This window comes from Phyllostomus discolor, chromosome 15 (assembly GCF_004126475.2).
Source record: "Phyllostomus discolor isolate MPI-MPIP mPhyDis1 chromosome 15, mPhyDis1.pri.v3, whole genome shotgun sequence".
Taxonomy (NCBI): domain Eukaryota; kingdom Metazoa; phylum Chordata; class Mammalia; order Chiroptera; family Phyllostomidae; genus Phyllostomus; species Phyllostomus discolor.
Genome location: NC_040917.2, coordinates 11,356,657 through 11,381,436, shown reverse-complemented (window position 1 = coordinate 11,381,436; position 24,780 = coordinate 11,356,657). Strand labels below are relative to the sequence as shown.

The 24,780-nt window shown below is 44.0% G+C and overlaps 1 protein-coding gene across 1 annotated transcript; it reads right to left on the bottom strand.

Moving 5' to 3' along the window:
• Window positions 1-889: 889 nt before the first annotated feature.
• EXO1 (exonuclease 1) lies at window positions 890-23,932 on the bottom strand. The gene is made up of 14 exons (XM_036016069.1): window positions 22,934-23,932; window positions 21,991-22,164; window positions 19,527-19,646; window positions 18,959-19,082; window positions 17,857-17,994; window positions 16,791-17,003; window positions 15,202-15,389; window positions 14,426-14,522; window positions 12,439-12,664; window positions 9,942-10,188; window positions 8,587-9,484; window positions 5,827-5,928; window positions 3,627-3,820; window positions 890-1,096 (listed from the first exon to the last, which is right to left on the bottom strand). The coding sequence occupies exons 2-14, from the start codon at window positions 22,149-22,151 to the stop codon at window positions 955-957; spliced, it is 2,850 nt and encodes a 949-aa protein (XP_035871962.1). The 5' UTR covers window positions 22,152-22,164; window positions 22,934-23,932; the 3' UTR covers window positions 890-954.
• Between the last annotated feature and the right edge of the window lie 848 nt (window positions 23,933-24,780).

The window sequence follows — 24,780 nt, the reverse complement described above, 5'->3', positions numbered from 1 at the left end:
TCATTTTTAAATTTTATGTTGTTTCTTACGTTATGTTTATTGTTCCATTCTGACCTCTTCAGCCTGTAGTCAGGCTCATTTGAAAACGGAAACACTCCGGGTCCCCATCCTTTACCTTCTGTACCTCGGACACCCCTGTGATAACCTCTTTGCTTTGTGTCAGACCTTCCCTTGTATTATAGCTGCTTCTCTTTCCAGGTTTCTGCCTATTTCTCTGTAGCGTGTACGTGTTATAGGCGTTGCAATTCTATTATCTTACATCACACCTAAGATGCCAGTTTTAAATATATGTTAAGGAATTTGTATCCTATACCTAAGACATTGAAAAAAATAGGCTATACTGAAGTTTGAGAATATTAATGATATAGGTAGTTCCTTTTACAAAATGCTAAAAGCAATTTTCACCCACAGTCACATCTGTAACCCAGCCAGAGTCCTCGGGGAGGATAAAGCACTGTCCCATCTGGGCTGTGGTCTCTCAGCCTTCCAGCGCCCCTCCCATCCCAGCACCTTTATTTTCAGTTCAGCCCTGAAAGACACACAGGTGAGGCAGGTGGACAAATTTAACGCCCGGAGAAGTACAGTGATTTCCTCTAGGAGAAAATAATTACAGACTGCGGTTGTCCATTCACCACCCTTATGTGTGACAATATAACAAAAATCAAGTAATATAAAAGAAAGAGAGTACACTTTTACAAATTCCAGTGGACTTGCCCATTTAATATTAAAACTTCCAAAAATTGCCAAAAATCTAATATTTTCTCATTAGCTTCTTATGAAAATATAAAAAGCTGAACAAAAGAAACATGTAGTTCATGTACAAAACGTATTCTATTGAAAAAACGGTGTGACTCTAGGAGCACATCTCTCAGACTGGCGGCTGCCTCACTTCCGAGCGGGGCTTCAAGTCGACAGACGGTCTCTCACAGGCGGCAGCTTCGCAGCTGCCCGTGTTCACTGGAATATTGCTCTCTGAACACGCGTGCCCTCTGGTTTGTTAAATATTTCTTCTTCTGTTTCCGGAGTTAGTTGGATATTATCCTTGACTGGAGACAGAGGATCTGGCTTCTTACATGAAGGAAGCTTTTCAGAATCTCTGCAAAACATAACAGAGTAAAATGGATTTGGTGCTGTTAGGCAGTGACTGCTAAGAGAATGACCCGCCTGGGCAGAACAGCGGCAGGTGAAGAGGACGAGACCCTCTGTTGTGTGATCTGCCTCAGCTCATCACACGCGCAGCCAGGTCCTGAGTCCGTCCAGTGAAGCCTGCCTCCCAGACAGTGCCCCTTCCTGCTTTCCAGCGACCTTTCATTCCAAGTAGGTGCTAGGTCCCTCATAGCTACAGACCAGCTAAGGCAGCATGATTCCCATGGAGAAACTGGCTTCTTTCTACTTAGCACTCTCCTCAGGTCTTGCTAAGAACCAGTGCAAATGAAGCACGCACGACCGTTTCAGCTGATCTTCTACTCCCCCCGGTTGTGTGTGTTTGCTGGAAGAGGGCATTTGCCGTCTCCACCTCCACGTACTTACGGTTAAAAAAAGCCAGTCTGACTTAAGAACATTCTTGACAAAGTAGTAAAAATCATTAAGTTCATTAAATCTCAACCCTCTCAACTTTTTACTGGCCTGTGACAGAAAGGGAAACACGGTTCATGCCCTTTGTTGGACACTGACTTCCGTGCTGGACACTGAAATATGGTCATCGCCTCACGTAAAAGCACCTGTAACACGACTGCTATTCGGGTGTAGGTACTTGGCAGAGGGCTGCTCTAAAATGAACAAAGGGAGCCTGTAAGTTATTTCAAAGAAAGCAACAGAAGTATTTGTTACCCATGCTAGCATTGAAGCTTTCAAGTGAAAATACGAATTCTGGAAAACTCGAATTTGCCACCTGACACCTTCCGAGTGCTCAAAGACTTTGATGATAAAATCGTGTGTGTGTGTTTCAATACTGGATATTAAAATGTGTCAATATTTGAAAAACAAGCACAACACTTTCCAAGTGGCCGATTCACAGCGCTGTGAAATCACACGCAGGTAACAGACGCACTCAGATGCGATGCAGACCCAGGGGCTGGGGCCGCCCACCAAGTCCAGTGTCGGGGTCTCATAGTCTGTGGCGCAACAACTTAAAAGCTACTGCCCATTGAACTCTGATGTAACATCAAAAAGAAAATTTACAGTTCAATAAAAAGGCCGTGGAAATATACATTCTCAAACTCCAAATATGTGCGGGGCCAGATTTTCTTCATACACTTTAACCAAAACAACATACTGTAACAGATCAAACGCAGCAGCAGATATAAGGGTCAAGCTTAGTTCTATTAAACCAGATAAGTGAAGATCTGCAGAAATGGAAAAACAATGTCACTCTTCTAATGTTTTGGTTTTGGAAAATAGCTGTATTTTTTTAGGAAAAAATATACCATTGATTTTAATATTTAATGAACTTACGGTTATTTAAATATAAATAAATATTTTTAAAGTGCCCATTTCAATTTCTTTTTTTTTAATTTCATTTATTGATTTTAGAGAGAGAGGAAGAAAGAGGGAGAAGGGGGGAGAGAGAGAGAGAGAGAGACACACACACACACATACATGGATTTGTTGTTCCACTTATTTACGCTGTCACTGGCTGTAGCTTCTATGTACCCTGAGTAGAGGGTGAACCCACAACCTGGGCATATCGGGACGATGCTGGATCCCACTGAGCCGATGGACCAGGGCCATTTTAACTTCTAAAATGGTTAAATGTTGACGGATAAAACACAGAGATCAACGTATTCTGGGACCCTCAGTGACCTTTAAGAGTATAAAGGGTTCCTGAAGGTGAAAAGTTTGAGAGCTGTGGCTGTATGGTTTAATCCTAGACTTTACACAATGTAAAATAAGAAAAAAAAGGAGTCCAGCATTAACTTATAGTGTTTCCGCTCACACCATTTCATCTGATTGTGACATTTCTATTAGCTAAGGTTTAATCCTACCACACCCATGTAATTTTTGTTTTTTACTTTTAATCTTAGCACATTTGCTTTATTAAGGGCAAGAAAATAAGTGAATTACAAATCAGTGTTACTCTGTCACTAATTTTGTATTCTAACAGAAGGAAGTATTGTGGTTCAAAAAATGTAGCTATGCACAGGGTCAAATCATTTCAGACGGTGCCTGCCACACACACCAGAAGTCTGGCCAATTCCTCACATAAACGCAATGACTCCCCCGTGTCAGAGGTGACGACCTAGGGAAACAAACTGCCCAGGAAGCACCATTAACTTCCTGGCCCCTGCGTCTTGAACAACTTGACCCTCATTACACTGCTGAGAGGTAAGAAGGAGAGAGCTGGGACACACAGGCCAGGAAAAGCAATTTGCTAAACAACAGAGACCCGCGGCGCCAGGCTGAGAACTGAGGCTTTTAGTCGGGCATCTATCTGTCCACTAAACAGAGGCACAGACACTGAAGTTAAATATACTTATAGAGAGACAGCTGAAGGGAATGAGGACACAGACTTCTCTTAGGTGAGAGGAAAAGAAATGGATTCATATTAAAATAGAGTTGGGAGAAGGACTGGAATGACAGAAAGGAGTGACGTATCCTGTTTTGAAGTAAGTAACAAGACAACTCACTTTTTAAATCCGAAGTTCTTCCAGAGCTCGTTGATTTTTATCTGTAATCCAGGCCTGTTCTCGGCATTGTGGTGCTTCCTCTTCTGGATGCCGGCTGGCTTCCTGCTCAGCCCACTGGCTCTGGCGGGTGCCAGGGGTTTGATCTTGGTTGTAGACAGACTGTCCAGAGAGCTGGATTTATACAGCCCGGAAACCTGGAGATTAAATGCTCATTGTAATACTGTTGTCTTAAAGCAGCTATCTTTAATACTTTTCAAACTATTCTTTATATTCTGCACAGAAAAATAACTTATAAGCAATGAGAAAAAAGTGGTTCCCGTTAGCATATTTGAATTGTAGTAGTAGCATCGCTACCCTTGCGCTTCGGGGCCATTGTTGAGGGTGACTTGGACACAGGCCCTGAGATAACGTGACAGTGGACCTGACCGCCGAGATGGCTACTAAGTGACAACTGCGTGGGCAGTGTATACTGTGTGAATACACTGAACACAGGGAGGATTCACGTCCCAGGCAGAATGGATGGGATATGAAATTTCATCACGCTACTCAGACCATGACATGCAATTAGAAACTTACAAACTATTTATTTCTGGAATTTTCCACTTAGGATTTTCAGACCACAGCTGACCATGGGTAGCTGAAACTGTGAGTAAGGGGAGCTGCTGTGTACACATACCCACAACAGCACAGTACACACTGTTGTGTGCTTTGTTGTTCTTACTTACTGTATCTTGATTCTACTTAATGATGTATCTTGGAGATTTTTCCATTTTACACAAAGAACTAAATTTTGTTTTGAATAGGTCACCTGTTTTCCCAGTGCATAAATATGCCACTTAGGTTATTTCTACCAAAGGGCTGATTCTTATTGGGTGAAATATGGGGTCATTAAAATGCTGGTGTTTTGGGGGATAGTAACAGTGAGGCATATAAAACAAGGTTTTAAAATGAATGAAGCTGGCGGACAGTGTATGAAGAATGAAAAGGATTAGGAAAAAAAAGGCTCATAGACAACAGTACAGCGGTTACCAGAGGGAAAGGGGGTGGGGAGGCAGAAGAGAGTGAAGGGGGTAAATGGGGACAGAAGGAGACTGGACTTGGGGTGGTGAACACACAATACAGTACAGAAATGGTGTGTTATAGAAATGAACCCTGAAATCTAACCAATGTTCCCCAATAAATTAAATGAAAAAAGATTCACACAAGAAAGGTAAAATCCTAGGTTAGGGTGTTGGTGACGGGAACAAGGGAGCGAGCCAGGAACAAGACAGACAAAGAGACACCAGAACCTGGACAGGTGGAGGTGTGCGGCTGCTTTTCTTTGCTTCTGCAGGAGGGGGACTGGGCCAGCAGTTAGTTCCAAAGAAAAAGGACAACCGTAGGATTTTGAAACTAAACGAGAGAAACAGCAATGTAATGTTGTATGAGGGATACAAATAAAAACACTCTGAGACGCAGAGGTCAGAGGTGGAGAGGGTGAGGGGTGCTGGGGGCGGAGGGGAAGGTGCATCATCGGGGTTTTCACTGGCACGGAAGTGCCCGTGAAGCCCCGACAGAGCAAAGCCCCGGCGGTGACAGTAACGAGGGCAAGATGACGGTTCAACCTCTGGACGTTGTAACTCCTTTCGGGAAGGTGCCTCCTCCATTTCTAGTCCTCTCTCTCACTGCAAACAGTTTTGGTATTTATTTCCAGACTTTTTACTATTGTTACACAAATACACACATATGCACAGGAACATTCTTAAGTATTACAGCAGACAAAAATGCCATGCTAATCACATTTTTCCTTTTTGTTCAAAAACAATATGGACATCTTTCCAACACAGGATATGTTTGGACAAGTCTTTCTCATTCAAATATGTTAAAAAGTCTTATATTTACTATTTTACATTAATATTTTTAATAGATTTGGGATTTACATTTACACAGTATGAGATGAGAATCTTCTTTTACATGGATATGCATACTATTTAAATTTTTTAAGTTTTTATGCTTTAAAAAAATATACATTCACCATAGAAAAACACAAGAAAATGAAGAACAACAACCATCAAGCACAAACACAGCCCTAGGTTTGAAAGTAGACATTTGTATGTAAATAAAATGTAGGGATTCTAATTTTTAATTGTGGATATATAATTTCTACAATTAAATAATCAGGCACCGCTTCTGAAATTTAAAAAAAATTAGATGTTTTTACCTTGTTCCTTAGAAGAGTGTCTTTTTTTGAAATGTGAGATAAATGTAGCTTGGATTTCTGATTACCTTGATTATTGAGTGACTTAAAATTGCAATCAGATTCCTAGAACCCCCAGATCAAAAAATAAAAAAAATTAGACTTTTACTTGGAATTTTTATGACACATAATCAAAACTCAACAAAGCACAAAACAAGTAAATGAGAAAAATCAGTATAAATAAAATGTAGTAACTCAGAGAAGAAAGAAAAAGAAGCTTGGGAGAGAACAAAAGAAAATGAACGTGGGCAGAATGAGGTTTGCTGGTGCTATTTCAACTCACATTAAAGAAGCCGGAAAGATGTTATGCTGGAGAATAAATTCTCCAGAAAAAAGCACACATTTGAAACTGAAGACTCTTCTGAGCTGTTTCAGCAGCAGCCAGCCAAAACGCCAAAGCTCAGGTGAGACAAGTCCCCTCCTGTGTGAGGCTGGTGGACTGCTTTCATAGACACTAACCACCGAATGCTGAACCAGCGTAGGTCCACAGCTCGCTCTCTCTCTCTTTTAATGATCTGAGAGAGGCAGACAGACAGACAGACAGACGGTGCTGTCCTCTGTGGGCCTCGATCAGAGCCGGGCCACACTCTCACCCACCAAACTACCCTGCTGGGGTTAGTTTGACACCTCTTCACCGTGTCACATGCCCGACAGGGGGGAGAAAAGAGACACCAAATGCACCATTACCCACAGGAAGGACTTGAAGACCCACCTCCCACACCCCAACCCCTTCACGATGGTTTGTCCACAGACAGGATAATCTGCAGGCCCACTAAGGTCAAATAAAAAGGACAGTGAATGGACATTTAGAAGACTTCACATTTCTGCATTTTTCATGAGGGGTTTCTTTTAATATTTATCTTGGGATTCCACACAGTATTATATATTGTACTTAAAAAACAAGCGAGAAACACTCCATTAACTTGGGTTGCAACTCATCGGAACTCTAATACTCCCCACTCACAGCCAACAGTAGTGGTGGCTCGGGACTAAACCATGTCTTCGAAGAAGAACTCGAGTGGGACCCTAAGACGACTCCCCGCAGATGGGGTCGCCGCACTAGCAGGGGTGCATTTCAGGGAGCCACCGGCGGAGTCTCCAAAGGAGGCACGTTCTCCGCGGAGCCACACAGCGAGCACCGATACTCAGGCCAAGCCCGGGTGGCTCGGGGCTTTCTGAAACACTAGCTGAATCAAAGACAGATTAGACAGTTTTTATCAGCAGTTCGTTTATCCTAGGAGGGATGCACTACGCCTGGAAGCAAAGATGACGACCTACAGCATACTTTCCAGTCTAGTGTCTTTCTGGCTCACATTTCTGTAACTAATCAGCACAACGAGCGGTGGGCCCGCAGCCTGCGAGCAGGTCAGGCACCCGGGTGACACGCGGCTAAGAGCTCACGGGGTGAGCGACACACAGGACACTCGCCGGAAGGGGGAAAATGATTGCCCCAAGGGCCTCCGCAGACTTAAAAGTGCCCTCCCAATACATGGGGATGTTTGCACCAAAGACAGTTGAGAGGTGGCCATGGGGGCAGTGCAGGGGGGGGGGGGGGGTGGAGACCACCCACGTGGTGCCAGGAGAGCCTGCCGGGCGGAGGGAAACGTGGAGAAGAGGCGTTCACGTGGAGGCGCACGTCAGACCGGTGGGGACGGGCCACAGGCCCAGCGACCGAGAGGGAAAGCAGCAAAGGGCCGCGAGGCAGCCCCGCACGTGCTTGGCTTCCTCTAAAAATCAGAAACACCACATGCAACAGATCTGGGGTCTGAATTTGTAAACTGAGTTGAGCTTTCTCCAAGTGAAAACAGTTCGTTTCCATGTTTTAACTTGGTTCGTTTATGCAGTTTGAGCCCGATACAAGTCAAGTTTCCTCCGGAACTTAAATATTCTCCTTTTGACAAATATAAGCTGCATGACTGGTTAGACGCTGTTCGTCACTCAGCACTACCAGACACCCAGTTCCACCGAGGCTGTGGCTGCTCTTACACCTTGGCAATTAGAGTCAGTAGATATACAATGAAGTGTGTTACAGGGACATACGTTATTTCAGATACTGCAAATTGTGGTAGTGGAGTCTGTTGAGGTAACTCAGATTTTAAAAAGCTATTATGTTATCATGTCACTCTAAAAATATGTCACTGGGGCTTCTGAACAGTACTGATTGAGGGTTTTGATTGTCAGTCAGATTAAAAGGTATTTTATAAATAAAAAATGGTAAGGATGCTTTTATGAATTTAAAGCAAAATAATATAAAGTCACTTGTTTTTGTTTTGTTATACAGGGGAAGTTGTAAGAGTAAATGAAAATAAATTTTGAAGTGCTAAAACTTAAGATGGACACCAGTGCATTAGTAGGGCCATCTCCTTACAAGGCTTTAAATGTTCTCTTGAATTCAAGAGCATATTAAGGAACAAATATTAAATTTATAACAACTTTTCATTTCATGGCTTAGCATTCTGCTTAGGTCCTCCCTGTTCCACGGCTTGAGACAGTGACTCAAACAGCACAGTTAGACTAAGTGAGCACGAATTTAAAATACGGAAGACACAGAGAAGCCCCTCAGACGAAAAAGGTGTGAATTTTCCACACAGTAATGTCTGGAATGAAAAATGAAGACAGCCAATTATTTCCACAATGTAGGCAAACTTTTCTCAATTCCGTGATACACACCCGACTTTGTTTTACAAATACTTTTAAAGACAGAGGTTTCATAACGTGACCTACCTCTGAGTCGAAGTCCTTACTCGAAGGCTGAGAAAGTTCCGATGCACTCAGGCTGAGCGGTGACAGCTCCACACTCTCCGGGGACTGTGACGGCCGCCCGACGTCACGCGAGGGATGCGCGTCATCCCCGGACTCGCCGCTCGTCACCTGAGACGATACATCGGGCGTCTTGGGCTCAGGCTGGGAGCCGGGGGAGCCAGCCTTTCTCTGGAACCGATGCGATGTGGTGCTTGGAGAGGGGCTCGGGGTTCTTGCAAAGTCTCGAAGACTTCCAGACCAACTAAAACAACTTCTTAGTGTCCCCAGGGTGGGTGGTGAAACAGTCCTTGTGAATTTGCTGGTCTTAAAGTACTGGGACTCTTCACCAGCAAGCACAGTTACATTACCTGGAGTCTGGTCACTTGAGTCATGTGCAACATTCCTATCACCCAGCTTCGTGCCCTCCAGACAATTGGATTCACTTAGATCTACCAGCTTCGTGCCCTCCAGACTATCCGATTCACTTAGATCACCCAGCTTCTTGCCCCCTAGACAATCCGATTCATTTAGATTGACCAGCTTCTTGTCCTCCAGACTATCTGATTCATTTAGATCACCCAGCTTTTCTCCCTCCAGACTATCCGATTCATTTAGATCACCCAGCTTTTCTCCCTCCAGACTATCCGATTCATTTAGATCACCCAGCTTTTCTCCCTCCAGACTATCTGATTCATTTAGATCAACCGGCTTCTTCTCCTCCAGACTATCTGATTCACTTAGATCACCCAGTTTCGTGCCCTCCAGACAATCCGATTCACTTAGACTGGTCTTTTTGTCTGCGACAGCAGTTTCACCTAGAGGCTGGCTGCTTGCTTTCTTTGACAGACAGTCCGTAGAATCCAGAGAATTACAAAAAAACCTAACAGAAAAAAAATAACAGAAAGATTGTGTAAGTATTTTAGTTTTCTCACAAGGTCATAAGATTCAGAGTATGGCCAAGGTCTTAAGAAACAGAGTTTGTTTTTAAAACAGTCTCATAAATACATAACTTCATTTAAAAAAAAAGGCAAAATAGAGCTCTTGATTATGCCAACAAGCACACATTTAGAAATTTCTACAATCAATTTTTAGGGTTTTCTAAAAGTAGTCAACTCTCTCTCTCTCTCTCTCTATATATATATACACACGTATTTGGAGCTCATGTATTTTATTATATTCCTCGTTAACTGAGGCAATACATGATAAAAACTGTGACTGTATTAAATCTGCTCCTGCACCCACCCCGCTGGACTCCACGTTTATTTACGGCAGTCACACCCGCACCCACAGAGTGTATGGTACAGCAGACAGCCCGCAGTCTGGAGATGCAGCCACACCTGCTCCTGGTCCCTGGAACCACGACTGCGCCGCTCTCCTCGTTTTTTCTCTGTAAAAACGCTGCGAACTTATTCCTGGCCGCGGGGGGCGCGCTTAAGCTCTTCTGAACAGCAGTGGCGTCCAGCAGGTCGGGCATGCGCACTCTGGACGAGCTCAGTGACTTACTACCATCGCAGCCGTTTCTCTTGGTCTTCTTCGGAAACGAAGGGGAATACTGACCCAGCAGCTCGTCCTCCGACAGCCCCTCTGAGGGAAAACAAAGCGACGACCTGTGTTCACGTGCAGTTAGAGATCTGGCTGTCACCTCGCAACCTCGCAGTCCGAGTTCTTTGTCCTACAAATGAAGTCTTTTCTTTTTTTTTTAAATATGCACCAGAAAAGGAAACCCAAGGATAACTAAAATAAATAAGTTCCTTAGCTGTGTTTTATGATTCACAAGTTTAATGTCATTTGTATAATTTTATGTGAAATTACCCAAACCAAAATTTCAGGAGGCAATCAATTCTGTAAGGTAATATACTCCATATACTAAGGGCCTAATTTTGAATGTAAAAATTTTTTTAACAGAATTTACAAGTAAACACATAATTAATGTTTGATTTAAAATGTGTTCCCGCCCCGGCCGCGGTGGCTCAGTGGATTGAGCGCCGGCCAGTAAACCAGGGGGCTGCCAGTCTGATTCCCCAGTCAGGGTACATGCTTGGGTTAGGGGCCAGGACCCCAATGGGGGACACACGAAAGGCAACCACACATTGATGTTTCTCTTTCTCTCTTTCTCCCTTTCCCTTCTCTAAAAATAAATAAATAAAATCTTAAAAAAAATGTCCCAGCCTGAGACAGGCAAGGACACACAGACAGCAGTAAGAAGTTCTAAGTCAGCCCAACCAGTCCCCGGTCGGAACAGCGTCCACCCACGCAGGAGTAAGTACTCGTCACTCCAAAATGCCTGTAAGACAGTTGAGGGCACCGACGCACTAGAGACAAGGAGACGTTACTCAAATTTTAAAATGCACAGATTTTTAAAAAGATCAGTAAATTTGATTTTAACTCCTGGCAAAAGCCCAAACCTGTTTACTATGAAGAGAATTATGAGCCCTTACAAAAGAGGAAAAACAAATACTGTAGGAGCCACAACAAGGCTTCCCAAGAAGTCACGCCGGACTAACCTCATTCCCTCCCGCGACAAGCCGTAGACTCGCCACCCAGGGGAAGGGCAGAGGTTTGAGACACTCAGTGTCTCTCTTCTCATCCAGGCGGACAAGACGGAGCAGAACCTGCTACACATCAGTTACTGGATTGGCAGCAGCCGCACGGCCCTGAAGGACCAGTGACGATCCTGAGTCTGAAAGCGGGTCCCACTCTACCTCATGCCTTAGATTTCCGTGCTCGCTCTGGTTCACTGAGACAGGACACGAGCAGCCACGTTTTAACCAGCACTTTAAGACGCAGGAAGCCACACCTCTCAAAGTCTTAGCTGATGCAGATAATGCCCATATATTATACAAAGATTCAAAAACAAAATATTAGTGGGAATATTCCTGGCAAGAAAGAGAAATAAAAGGCACCCAGACTGGAAAAGGAGAAGCAAGACTGTCTTTCCTTGACCACAGTACGACTGTTTATATGGAGAGCCCTAGAGTCTACGAAAGCGAATTCCGCGAGGTTGCAGAACACAAGACTGATATACAGAATCAGTGATCTTTCTCTATACTAGCAATGACCAACCAGAAATCGAAATTAAAGTATCACTCACAATAGCATGAGGAGTCTGAAATATAGGGATAAACTTGACAATGGATGTACACGTCCCGTGCAGTGTGAACGATAAAGCACTGCTAAAGACTTAAATTAGACGTACACAAATGAGTCAGGAAACTCAGTGTTGTTCAGATGTCAATTTTCCCCAAATTGATCTATACATTCAACTACATCCCAATCAAAATCACAGCAGGCTTTTTAAAATAAATAAATAAATAAACAAACTGACAGTTGATTTTAAGATTTAAATGAAAATGTGGAAAACACAGAGTTAACCAAAACAACTTTTCAAAAGAACTTAAGGAACTTAAACCACTGGACTTGGAAGCTGACTATAAGGCTACAGCGGGGACGACAGTGCGTCTGGCCTGGGGCAGGGAGAGAGAGAGACCAATGGTGCAGACAGAACCAGGGCTGGGAAACAGACCCCCCCCACACACACGGTCTACCGACCGCAGACAGACGTGCCACAACGGTCCAACAGGAGAAGGGTTACCTTCTTAGCAAGCGGTGCTGGGCAACTGACCTGCCCTATACACGAAAATGCAAACTTTGACCCTCGCCTCACACTGCATTTAAAAAATCCATTCAAAATTAATCATAGGCCTAAATATAAGGGTTAAAGCTATAAAACTTCCAAAAAAAACCAGGAGAAAAATCTTAGTGACTTTGGGTTTAGCAAAGATTTCCTCAGTGTGACTGATCCACACTAGTACTTCACAAAAACGAAGTACGTACCACTTCTTGGTCTCTTCAGAGAGGACGGCTTCCTGGGGAGATTTAAACCTTTGGTGCTGATCACCTGTTCGATGCCCACAGTGCTTGGGTTGCCCTTCGGTCTTGCAGCGGCTGGAACAACATCCGGCTCCAGTCGGGGGCAGTAATTCCTGTGCCAGATGCTTCCAGTGTTGGATGGCTTCTGACACGTTCTGTCGTCCCAGCTACGGCTTCTTGCTTGGGCAGGCTACAGCAGGAAAAGGAAAACGGCTACTTGAAGAAAAACAGTCAATTTATCCCCCTCTGCATCAACATAAATGATAAGCAAATAATTAAATTACCCTTAAGAAGAACAGCTTTTTGATGAAATATCTGTCCTGTAATAACATTTTCTGCTTTTTTGGTCCTACACTTCTCTAAATGTGTCTTGCATTCTTAGGTTTGTTTCTCTTCTAACGAGGGTCAAGTGACCTTGTTAGCTCATTTCTCAGAAATAAAAAATAAAACTTCCTAAGACGAATAGTACAAGATATGAGATTGCAATAGAAGAAGTGTAGACCAAAAAAAGTACTTTTAAAATTTGGGTATTATTTCAATACACAATAATTAGTTTAATAATCACCTGGCAATAAGCCTCTAAATAATCATTTATATGCCCTTCACAAAGCACCTGAAAGTTAAAACCATAAAATTACATATTTAAAGTAATCAACTATCCCCCCTCTAGAAACTGGTTGAGTCAAACCAAAACAACCTACTTTACACAATACTAGTTCCCATTGAGCCCACACTTGGACCCCCCTTCAGTGGACAGTGGGAAGAAAAATAGCTACATTGAGACTTACATGAAACTTTCCCTGTAAAAGGCCTTACTGCCCATTAGTATGGGTATTATCTACCTCCTTTACTTGTTGAATGAATGAATGTCAGCTACATGATCTCTTTCATCCTCTCAGTCCAAAAAACTTGGAAACAGGCTGGCCTGCTTTCATTGCTAAGTTCCTTTGCTTCTTTCAGTTGCCTTGCTGGCTGACAGTTTCTGCTTTCTCATAGTTTTCAGTCCAATCCAGGCGTTTTTTTACCCTTGCTCATTAATTCAGTTCTTTACTAAGCTTTTATTAAGCACACTAAACATAGTTAGGTTAGCTAATATTCTGGAGTACAAAGAAAATATAATCCTTGCTTGTAAGGACTTAGCAATGAAAGATCATAAAACCCCACGTTTACGGAGATTGCATTCTTTTGGGAAGAATCAGAAAACAAACCATAGACACACATAAATTATGTAGCAGAAAGTGCTAAAAAGGAAAGAAAAAGAGAAATGTAATTAGGGAAAGCCAATGTGGAATGTAGAGTTTGTTTTTTGACTGCAGATAGATTTAAGGTTACAGAAGTCATTTACATAGATTCAAGAGACATTTAGAATTATGGGCCTGGTAAACAGGCCAAAGACTGGGTTAGAACACATACGAATGAAAAGAAAAGTCTGAATGAAAATACAAACAGAAAGGAGGAAGGCGGGAGAGTGCAGTAAGGGGTATATACGACCAGGAACAAGTAGAAGAAAACAAGAAGGGGCTTAAAGAATACAGCAGGTGCCGACTAAATATATTTGCTAAACCGTGATGAGTGAAAACCAGCTCGGGGTCCCCAGAGCAGTGTGCTTCTGGGTTTCAGCCTTCCGCAGTACCAAACAACAAGGCTGGGCAGGATGAGGTGAGGGGCATGGAATCCTGGTATATTCGCGTGAAATGTTCAAGTCTAAAGGTTGGATACCACATAATGTGGTCACTGTTTAATTTAAGGTATTTAACCGATACACCTATGTTCTAAGAGATGCAATTTGTCTAGCATCAAGGTCTTTTCAACCTAGTCTCTGCAGTGTGCCCGGATATAAAAACGCTTAAAATATGTTTACCAAATGAAGATCTGCCTTTAGTCACAGTTCTGAGACATAACTGAAATATAAGTAAAATGTGCTTTTAGAAAGAAGCCACTAAAATGTTACCATAGCAGTGTCTGGATTGTAGTCATCAATCTGTTCAAAAGTATTTATATCTTTGTTTCCAAGTGCTATTTGAAGAGCTATAGAATCATCAATATACCTGGGTTGGTAGGATTAAGGAAAGATGCGTTCATTAGCAGGCAAACAAAAGCCACTGCAGTAAGATTAAAAAGCACATTCCGCCGTCACAGAAAATCTTCAGTTTTATAACTTCAGTGGGCCCTACTTCTACACTCAGCATTGCCAAAACTGCCAGCAGATTTTCTCATCTCTAGTCGTCGCTGCAGGAGGTGGCTGTTTTCTGAAGCAAAGCCCCCAGTCATCACTAACTCCCTTGCAAGAAACACCGAAAAGTCCTAGCCCCGATCTGAGTGGCTGGGGGCTCGCAAGGCCAGAGGGTGTGGCCAGTGGCTGTGGGAGGGGCATATCCTCGGGAGTCCCCGCCTGCTTCTCCTGATACCTAAAGCTGCCTGCCACCAGTGTTTCTCTTAAGAGCCACCGTTGAAATAGGCTCCTTAAGTGACCGACTCTGGACATGTTACTATCAAGGCAACCTAAGTCATTAGCAAGTTGTAATGAATGAGCCCCAGATTTATAAACAAGAAGTTGCTCTACATTTTCACTAGAATGGTAATGAAAATCAACAAAATACAGATTTCAGTATAAAAAAGAAAGCAAAAGACAATTTGTAAGCTTTTCACTGAATGTCTCACTAAAAATGTCACCAAAAGCACATGGAGGAACTGAAAAATTCTGCCACCCTGGCTCAGAAAGGATACCGCCCAGCATAGCTTAGGGTTCCAGGGTCAATGTCATCTCCATAGTCGTTCAGAGGGATGAGTTTCCTTCTGATGGGATCGAAAACTAGCTGATAGAGGAAGGTATTGTTGGCCCGAATAAATCCTTTGATGTAATCTTCTGGTACTGTTATATTCATCTTGAGATAATATCCGATTTTCTTGATAACCTAATAATGGATGCAAAAATATTTACGAGTTATCTGCAAACAAAGAATACAGAGTGTATTAGCCCCGAGACCAATCAGTTTACATGAAAGGAGGGTGAGGAGAAACAGAAAAACCAATTGCTTTCACCTCCAATAAAAACCTCTACCACCAAACACAAGTATGTAGTATCACAAAAATTTGAGTCTCTGTAGCAGTATTTTATTTGCCTTTTCTATTATTAATCCAAAAAGTGAAAAATTCAGTTACACATCAAGTTCATATCCCCAGTTATAAGTTTAAGATACTCTTCATTCACCCTCAAAGTCTCTTTCATTCACAAGGCAAAAACCAACATACAAAACTTGAGAATTGAAAAACCCCAAGTATTCCCAGATCGTATTTTCAAAGCGAAGCTGGCATTCTAGCTCCTACCAACAGAGTCATGGATGGTTAAAGCTGGAAGTGGTTTTAAACATTTTACATCGAACTCCTGGATGGAGTGGGGAAGACCCAAGAACCGGAGTGGTCCTGAGTCGCAGACCAGCGAGGACACACAGCTCTCTCCCCAGCTCCGCCACCGCCTCCCAGTCCAGAGGTCTCCCCCTCAAACTGCGTTGCCCTCAGCTCTGAGGACTCACTCTGTGTCCCCTGGGAAACAGAACACGGGAACCCTGCTCAGCACACTCTGAGGGATTTAGAGAACCACCCAATGGGGAGAAAACGCGCTCCTGTGAGAGAAATTATGGAGCAGTGACGTGCGGTAACTCAGAATTTCCCAGAGTTCCCGGCTCCACGACACAGGACACGGCATCAGGTTATGTGGGCAAGTGGATAGGAGAACCCCGCTGTCTCCTGTTGAGCCACATTAAAGAGATTCATATAACTGTGCAATTCTCACAGTTTTCACCGGTTTTAGGAGACATGGCTACTTTTCATATAAAGAATTTATTATCATTAATTTTAAGTGAATTAATAAACTTTTCAACTTTTGTTTTAATTTCTGATTTGGTAAATGTCAAGAGCTATAATCCATATAAACAAAAAGTACCTGCAAAAGGAGCTTTTAAGAGCATAAAGGGATCCTGAGACCAAAAGTTTGAGGACCACTACTGAGCAATAGGACAAATCAAAAGCAGTATGTGTTAACATTATTTCTACTAGAATATTTTAAACAGCCCTTGAGTCTCTTTATATTTCTCTCCATTTAAAAAGTCGCTACTGCTCTTTTGTCCGTTGCTGAAACCGTGGCTCGTCAGTTGCCAAAAAGCAAAGTTCTGGAGTGTCAGGTCATTTTCTTATTTCAGTGACACTCAGTTGGCTATTAACAGAGTATTTAAAATCCACATTATGTGTGTTCGTTCCATCTATTGTTTAAGAAATGCTTCGGACATCGAGCAAGCTGCTTGGTAAGCCCCCCTCACCTTCACAATGTCGGGGTTGTTGGCCAGGCGGAGCACTCGGCAGGCCTTGGCCAGCCCGATCCCACGCAGTGAAGAGAGGTAGTCGCAGCCCGACAGGATGCACATGTAGCGGAACTTCTCCTCTGTGAACACCCCACCCAGCTGTCTGCACATGCCCAGCCGGGCCTGGTCGATTTCCAGTCCGTTTCCCAACTGGTCCATCTTTAAAATCACCTTCGAAAGGAAGGGGAGTTGTTAATACCTATAAGGCCGCAACCCATCGCAATATTTCTGACATCTTTCTTGCTCTTCATCGTAACGACGGAAGAGAGTGAGATAGACAGGCCCATTAACTGCTGTCATATCTGCAAATAAATAAGCGGCTGTGACCATGACCCAAGGAATGCCCTTTCGGCACCTACTGGTGCCTACTTACGTTCCACGGTTGTCAGACGGCAATTCGTACAGAAAGCGCTTGCCTTCCACTGTTACTTTTTTAAGTAACCCTTTTTCTTCTCTTTAAAGGGAGGCATGCTCATTGCAGAAAATGTGGAAAACAGAGAATTCAGGAGGAACAATACAGAAGTTGCCCTAAACCTCCCATCTATCACTGTTACCCGGCACACTGACCTTCTGACATAGATCCTTCTGGTTGTCTATGAAACACAGATAATATACATAAGAGGGCACCAACAAAAATGAGGCCAGCTTACACTTTTGTATCTTAATTTCCCCCCTTAATATACCATAAAAATTTCCATTAAACAGTTTTATTCACAATACCATTAATGGATAAATTAGTTTTTAACTGAATCTAATTGAAAAATATAAAGCACCTAAATTATCATTACTAAAAGAAGACTAGTAAGTCTATATTCTACTAAAGAATTTGGACAAAACACAACATAACGCTCTAACCTTAGGGCTTATTCTGAAAAAGCACACAGATGATACAAATGTCAAACAGCAAAACACTTTTCATTTTACGTAATTGTTAACATCGTAAGTAGAAATTAATGTCAGGTATTAAATAAGATATTACCGGAGAGGGAATACTTCAGCTCCTTGATCCACACTCTCTACGTACCTTTTTGCAGCCGAACGCGAGCAGGTCCGAGTCCTCCGTAATTATGGCTTGGACAATGCCGGCTTTGTTGAGATAGGCCAGCTGCGCGTCCGCTTCATAGGGCGCCACGAGGCAGTCGACGCCCTGGGCCCGAGCAGCCTGTGACAGAGGACCCGTCAATGTGCAGGGCAGCGCCTGGACATAGCTACACAACTTCCTGCTCCAAGTCCACTCTATCGGCAGCCTCCACATGAAGAGTACTGCTTCAGAAATCATCTCCTTTGACGTACGCTTTGTCTACTTTTAGTCCTAGCATATGCATATTTAACCGCTCCTATTGCCACTAAGTCTGTTAAAAATCAATTTATACATTTGCAGAAAACACTGCCATACACTGAGGGAGTGAGGGGGGCAATAACCGATAAGCCGCAAAATTGGATTATTTCAAACTATAGAAAGCTCCCGTCTTCAGAATGGTTATGCTCCAGAAGTATACGAGGCGTCTTTAGACATCTGAATGTATGCTCAGATGGCGGGTTCTCTCGTCAGACGGCAAAAGTCTGACGACGATGAACTGCAGAATCTAGTCACTACATTTATTTTCCCGCTTGTTTATCAAGCAGTTTGAGCGCAGGCCTGCAAAGGGGAAGTGAGGGCTGTGATGGAGGGCACGTGGGCGCTAGTATTTGCAGTAACAAAAAGAGGCTTCTAAGCAGAGCGGGTTAGGCGTTAGGTGGCTTGGAAGCCCACAGAGTTCCCAAGTCAGCCAGGCTGGTCCGAGGCCTCTAACAGTCACCGGAGTGAGGGGTCAGTAAGTGGTGACGACTCCATGAGGGTGGGGGGTGAGGCTGCTCCTCCGGGAATGTACCCCTTCTGTCTCCGCAGGGCGTGCTGATGGAGTTAAAGTGACTGATCTGAAAAGGGAGGCTTTCTCCCTTGGAAACTGCTGGGTCCCCCTATCTAAACACACTGTTCCCTTCTTCCTCCAACATCAGCCCTCTCCAGATCAGGCCCACAATAACATCCTCACTTCCTGTCTGCTCTCCCACTAACACACAACTTGTGACCCGCTTCAGTGAACTCCACCCTTTGTTACTCCAGCATCACCTTGGCCTTGGCTTACTTTAATCACTTTGTGCGCCATCGCGTGTGTGATGTTGATGCAGCGGGTGAAACACTCTCTGGCCTCAGAGACCTTCCCCTCTCGGAGAAGCTGCTTTCCCTTGAGAAGGTTGGCTTGCCGTCTTCTGCAAGGGGAAAAAAGTTAAGAGGCCAAATCAAGAAACTATAATAAAACTCTAATTCAAGAAACGTCCCTAGAACAGAAAGAAGTTGGACTCATATGAAAGGGCACACTAGGTCCTTGAACCTGTGAACCCAGGTCCCTTGGGCTTCTGGGCAAAAGGAAGGAGTGATTTATAATGCACTGTCACACCGGCTCCCCAGGCCTGCCCACAGCAAGGCTTTACGTCAAAAGAAGATGCATTAACTAAGGCACTTAAGAAGCAACTGTGAGTCAACACTTTTACATCAAAACTAACCTCCAAGTATAAAGGACAGAATTTTATCAACATACAAGGAACTAGAGGAATACTTTCTGGGAGGCTTTAGAACAAGCCTCAGCAAATTAAAAACCACAGCATCAGACCTCAATGCAGGTAAGTCAGAGATTAAATAGAGACTCAACTTACTCTCTCCTGGACACCTCCACTTCTTTCTTAGAAGGTAAAGTGCACCCATCAAATACGAGAATGGGCTTGACCCCATGACACAGTAACATATTTACAAATTTCATACAAAATCCTACATACCTATGAAAATAAAGGAAATGCAGTTAAGTATTTTGCATCTTGTAAGGTAACAGCTTTGCTTTTTAAAACCAATGACATGAATTATGAAGAGGTTTTTATTTATTTATTTTTTAAAAATGTTTTCATAGGAAATGGAAACTAATTTAGACGTGGGTTCAAATCCTGCCCTGGATCCTGATAAGCTAAGTGTCAGTCAACGGTTACTTTACCCTCCAAGGCTTGCTTTCTTCACCTATAGATAAGGCTTTGGTATCCCTCCAATTCTAACAATGTGTGGTTCCACATCTTGCCTTTTCTCCCATTTTGATTTTTTTGGCTTGAAAAAATTTCACATCTATTGAAAAGTTGAAAGGATTGTCCAACTGTTCCCATTATCACACCCAAGAAATTTAATAGCAATAAAATATCATCTATTATATAGTCTACATTAAAATTTGTCCCACTGTCCCAATGATGTTTTTATAATCAGGGGTGTCCCGGTAAACGTTCAACCACCAGTTTGGGGTAAGGACCGCCTGACATGTGGCACGTCAGTTTCCCCAACGGGCACGTTCTGCAGCGAGGGGCAAACTGCCAGCGTGGGGTCCCCGAACTGGGAGACGGTGTACAGGAACCTCATGTGAACTCGCTCTACCACAACTCTGTTGGAGACTATACCCCCAGCCCGGGATGCAAACAAGGATCACGTACTGCGTTTAGGTTTTTATTCTGGCAAGGCAACTTACAGAAATAACTACGTCTACAACGCCCATTATTTCATTAAAAAAGGATACTGTAACTCAAAATAGAAATAGAAAGGCATAATCTTAAAAAGTAATCCTTTAAATCAAACACATTCATCTTAATGAAAGATTTACTATGTTGTCCTTGTTTTTTTCCTGTAAACTAGTGAAAACAGACCTGCACTGATTTACACAGCGATCGCTGTGATCTGATTACATGTCACACAAAAATAGGGGAAAGCCATATAAAATTGTAATTAATTAGAAAAATTTTAACCTGACAGAAAACGAACATCAGCTACCAGTGCCCTTATTTTATGCACTTCCAGGTCAGCACATACAGATCTATTTTATTCTTTATAAAGGTCATAAAAGTTTATCACAGACTCACTGACTTTTCTGCCCCCGTCTGGTTAATATTCCCGTCCAAGGGTGGACCAAAAAAGGATCATAAACTCTATGAGATGTGATTTATTAGCTGCTTTGGGAAAGAAAATTAAAACACACAATACTTTGTTGAAAGTCCTGACACTTTTCAGCTCAGTACACGTTTACTGGACCTTTCCCACAGGGCAGGTCCGCTGGGGCTCAGCTCCGACACCTCCTGTAAAGGTATTCATTCCCTGCGCTGTGGGCAGCTCTTCCAACTAGTCAACAACCTCAGAATCCTCGGGAATTACAAAAACTAGAAATGAAGTTCTCCCCCCATGAAGAAATAGTCAAACAGACAATGAAAAAAACAATAAAAAACTTGTAGTCTTCAAGTACAATTGCAACTGCTCAAATGTAATGGTGAAAAAGAAATTGGCTTGAAAGACTGATCCTAGTAGTCGGAGTGGCAGACGAGTGACAATCCTTGGACCCCACCCACTGTTATAGGCCACAGGCCCCAAACTCTCAAGTTCAATAACGACCTTCCCCCTTTCTTCTAAGGAACAAACAGGATTAATTAACCCATTTTCCCTACAGTCCACTGTGTGTAAGGAAGTCACATTAAGACCTGCGAGCCTTTCCTCTGGGAAACAAACGATATAATATATTGCAAAAAAGAAAACACATCATTAGTGCCCAAATCCCTGGGGAAAAATCTGTTCAGAAATTGTGCTTGTTTTTCTAACATTTCTATTTAAAAAAATAGAGAGGACACAGTCCTGCCTCAAACGGGGTCAAACGGATGTCTACATGGCCCACCACGTGCGGTCCCAATCGAAGCAACAGGGAGCCTGAACACCTCGCTCCTTTGAAGCAGATGCTTTGCTTTGGTAGCAGGGCTTAGCAGTGTTGTCTGGACCCAGGAAAGGAGGAGTCTGAAATCACAGCGGATTTTCAGAATATTGTTAATGCACTTGTCTTACACAAAGAATTAAGGAGATGCTCTCCACTCTTTGTCCATCAGTGCGCTGACAGTCTGGCTTATTCCAAATAAAAACCAGGCCTGTGTCACAGAAGGAAGTCATTCCCTGTTTGGCACAGTTCTAACACACACACACACACACACACACACACACTCTCTCTCACTTCTTGAGAAACCTGGCATTGAATGAAAATGATCCTTTTCTGGAAATCAGGCATTATAATCTCACTCTTACTTGGCAACGAATTAACACGAGGTCCAAACTTACTTATCGGTAGGTTCACCTTTGGCCAGCTTTTCGGCACAAGCAATGGCTCCTTTGTGAAGCCAACAGTACGTGTCCACAGCGACTGCCTGGCCTTTATACTTCCTCACGTGGATGGGTTCGGAAGCTTCTTTGATAAACTGCAATAACCCGTGTATTCCCATTGTGCCAAGTTAACTATACGATATGAAAGGAGAAAGGGAAAACGGCAATATTTAAAGCAAATACATATTTACCCAAAAGTTTTAGGGCAAAAAAAAAAAAAAAGATGCTGGCAGTGGATAAGCACCTGTTACTGTTCAGATATTTGAGAATCAATGTTCTCAACTAGTTTACCTGGGTGCCTCCCTGTCAAACAATTTCCATAGTCTAGAATTTTTACACTAAACCCTAATACCATCTCTAATGCCATTTGATAGTTCCTTAAAGTTTATTCTTTCCAAAGTGCTTTCCCACTTGGAATCATATGCACTCCAAGCCCTTACTTAACACAGCACTAGGCACACATGGAAGGACTAAGAAAGTACGAGGCTTTCTTCCCTCTAAAAAGGCTGCTAAAATCAGTAAAACTGTTCTTGCTACGGCATCAAAGTCCCTCTACACATGCATTATAAGAGCCAATATGCACATCAGCATAGGAGGGGAAAGTCAAAACAGTTCGTAGGAAGGTAAACATTTCAACTGAAAAATATAATAAGTGCTTCAGGACACAAGTGTTAACTTCCCACCCCTCCCATCCAGATTGTAACCCCCACGCCCTTTCTGTACCGAAATTGTGGGGCTGCCACATTCCTTCCCAAAGCAACTACTCCCCCCAAGTCCCCAGGATGAGAAGAGACAGCAATGAGCATGGAGTAGTTGCTTGGCATTTCATAACATAAATCTCTCCCGCCAAACATTAGGTTTGGGAGGAACGGAGGAGCGCGGGATCAGAAGTCAGCCTTACCCTGTTGATACTGTATTGAAGCTGATGCTCTAGTGCAACGGTTGTCAAATTTCAGTCAAATTTCAGCAGTTCGCAGGCTCTTAACTCCACTCCTGGTGGCTGCGATTCACTTAATTAGGGAGTGAGGTGGGGAGTTCTGAATTTTAATCTCAGCAGGTAACTTGGATGCAGGTGGTCCTCAAGCCACAGTTGGAGAATAACAATTTATCTCCTACCTCTCAGATAATGTCCCTGAAGCCTTTTTCTTGCACTCGGAGGAAAACTGACGCAGTCTACATTTCATGAAACATAGTTTCTTCTAAGCTAGGTGAATATCCTCGAATACGTAATTCCTCTTCAGCATAACGAGACTGACAGTGTGCCGCGAGACTCAGATCACTCAAGCAGACCACAAGAAGGAACAGGAACAGCAGCGACATCACCCTTTACTCCTGTGCCGCGCAGAGATGGACAGGAGTGGCTCGCCAGCCCATTCCAGAAGACACGTTTTCCGTGGCTTGCATTAAGGAAAAAAATCTACCCGTCAATATTTAAAAGTCCGGAGATCGCACATAAAAACGGAGCTGGTAGCTTCCTCAGAAAGTTTGAGTCCGACAACCGGTGCCGGGTTCTGCAGGCAAGGGTCCGCGGGGAGCACGGACGGCCCCTCGATTCGCAAGCTGCAGCGCTAGCCTGACCGAGCGCGTTCCCTCGGGATCAAACACCCTCCCGCACCACGAACTGCCCTCGGGCAGCGCCAGCCCGTGCTCTACGATCCGGAGGACCACGCAGGGCCGGAATCCCGAGACCGGAACGGGGGACGCGCAGACGGACCCCGCGGGGACCAGCAAGAACCCACCCGAAGCCTCCGCACAGCCTGCTCCGCTCTCTTCCCGGGAAGGGCTCTCCCCGTCCGCTCGAGGGCAGCTGGGTGGGTGCCCTGTAACCCGTCCGCCACGCCTCTGACTCACTGCGGCCACAGCACCGGAGGCAACCGCGCTGGAAGAGACAGCTCTTTCAATTTGCGCGGGAGAGCCAGAGGCCCGCCCAGCGGAAGTGACGTCAGCCAAGCGCTGCCACGCCGGCTCCTCCTCCCGGACCGGGGGCCGCCGCCCCGAGACTCCGGTAGCGCTGCCCGCCGGAAAGGCAGGCAGCGTTTTGAAGGGGCGGGAGGAGCTGAGCTGATGACCAATAGGGAACGGCGCCCGGGAAGTTGAACTTTTTTTCTGTCGCCAGGGCTGCTGGGAATTGTAGTTCCATTTCGACTGCAGCCTCAGTTGCGGGCTTCTAAGTTCAGGGCTGCGCCGCATGTCTACGTTGAGATTTTTAAGCCTAAGAAAGGGTTCCAGGGAAGCAGAAGATACATCTAGGGTTATAACAGTTTTTGGACCCTTCCTGTAGAATTTGGGAAGGGAGAGAGTTGGCGCTTGGTAAATAATTTCACTGAGAAGTGACAAAGATTCTCTCATCCAAATTATAGCCAGGCTCCTTTAAGCCCTCTTTCTCAACCAGGCCTCAATCTTGGACTAGAAAGACTTGAAAACACACTAACATAGTTTCTAACAGCTCAAGGCCACATCCCTGGGATGACTCTGGACCCCCCTTAAAGTGCCTCAAGCCTGCCAAAAGAATTCACTGCTTGTTCTAGCCAACACCCTAAGATAATAAGGGCCCCTGCCTCCCCTTAGGAGGGTAGGAGCCTAAGTCCCATTAAGGCTGCTTAGTAATACCGGCTGGGTGTCACTCTTCCCTCCCAAAGTGGGGAGCTTTTCGCTTTGGGGACCTACTGAGCCCCATTCCCTTATTCTCTCTTTAACATCCCGCCCCCCGCCACCCCCCCCCCCCCCCATCATCTCTTTACCAATGGA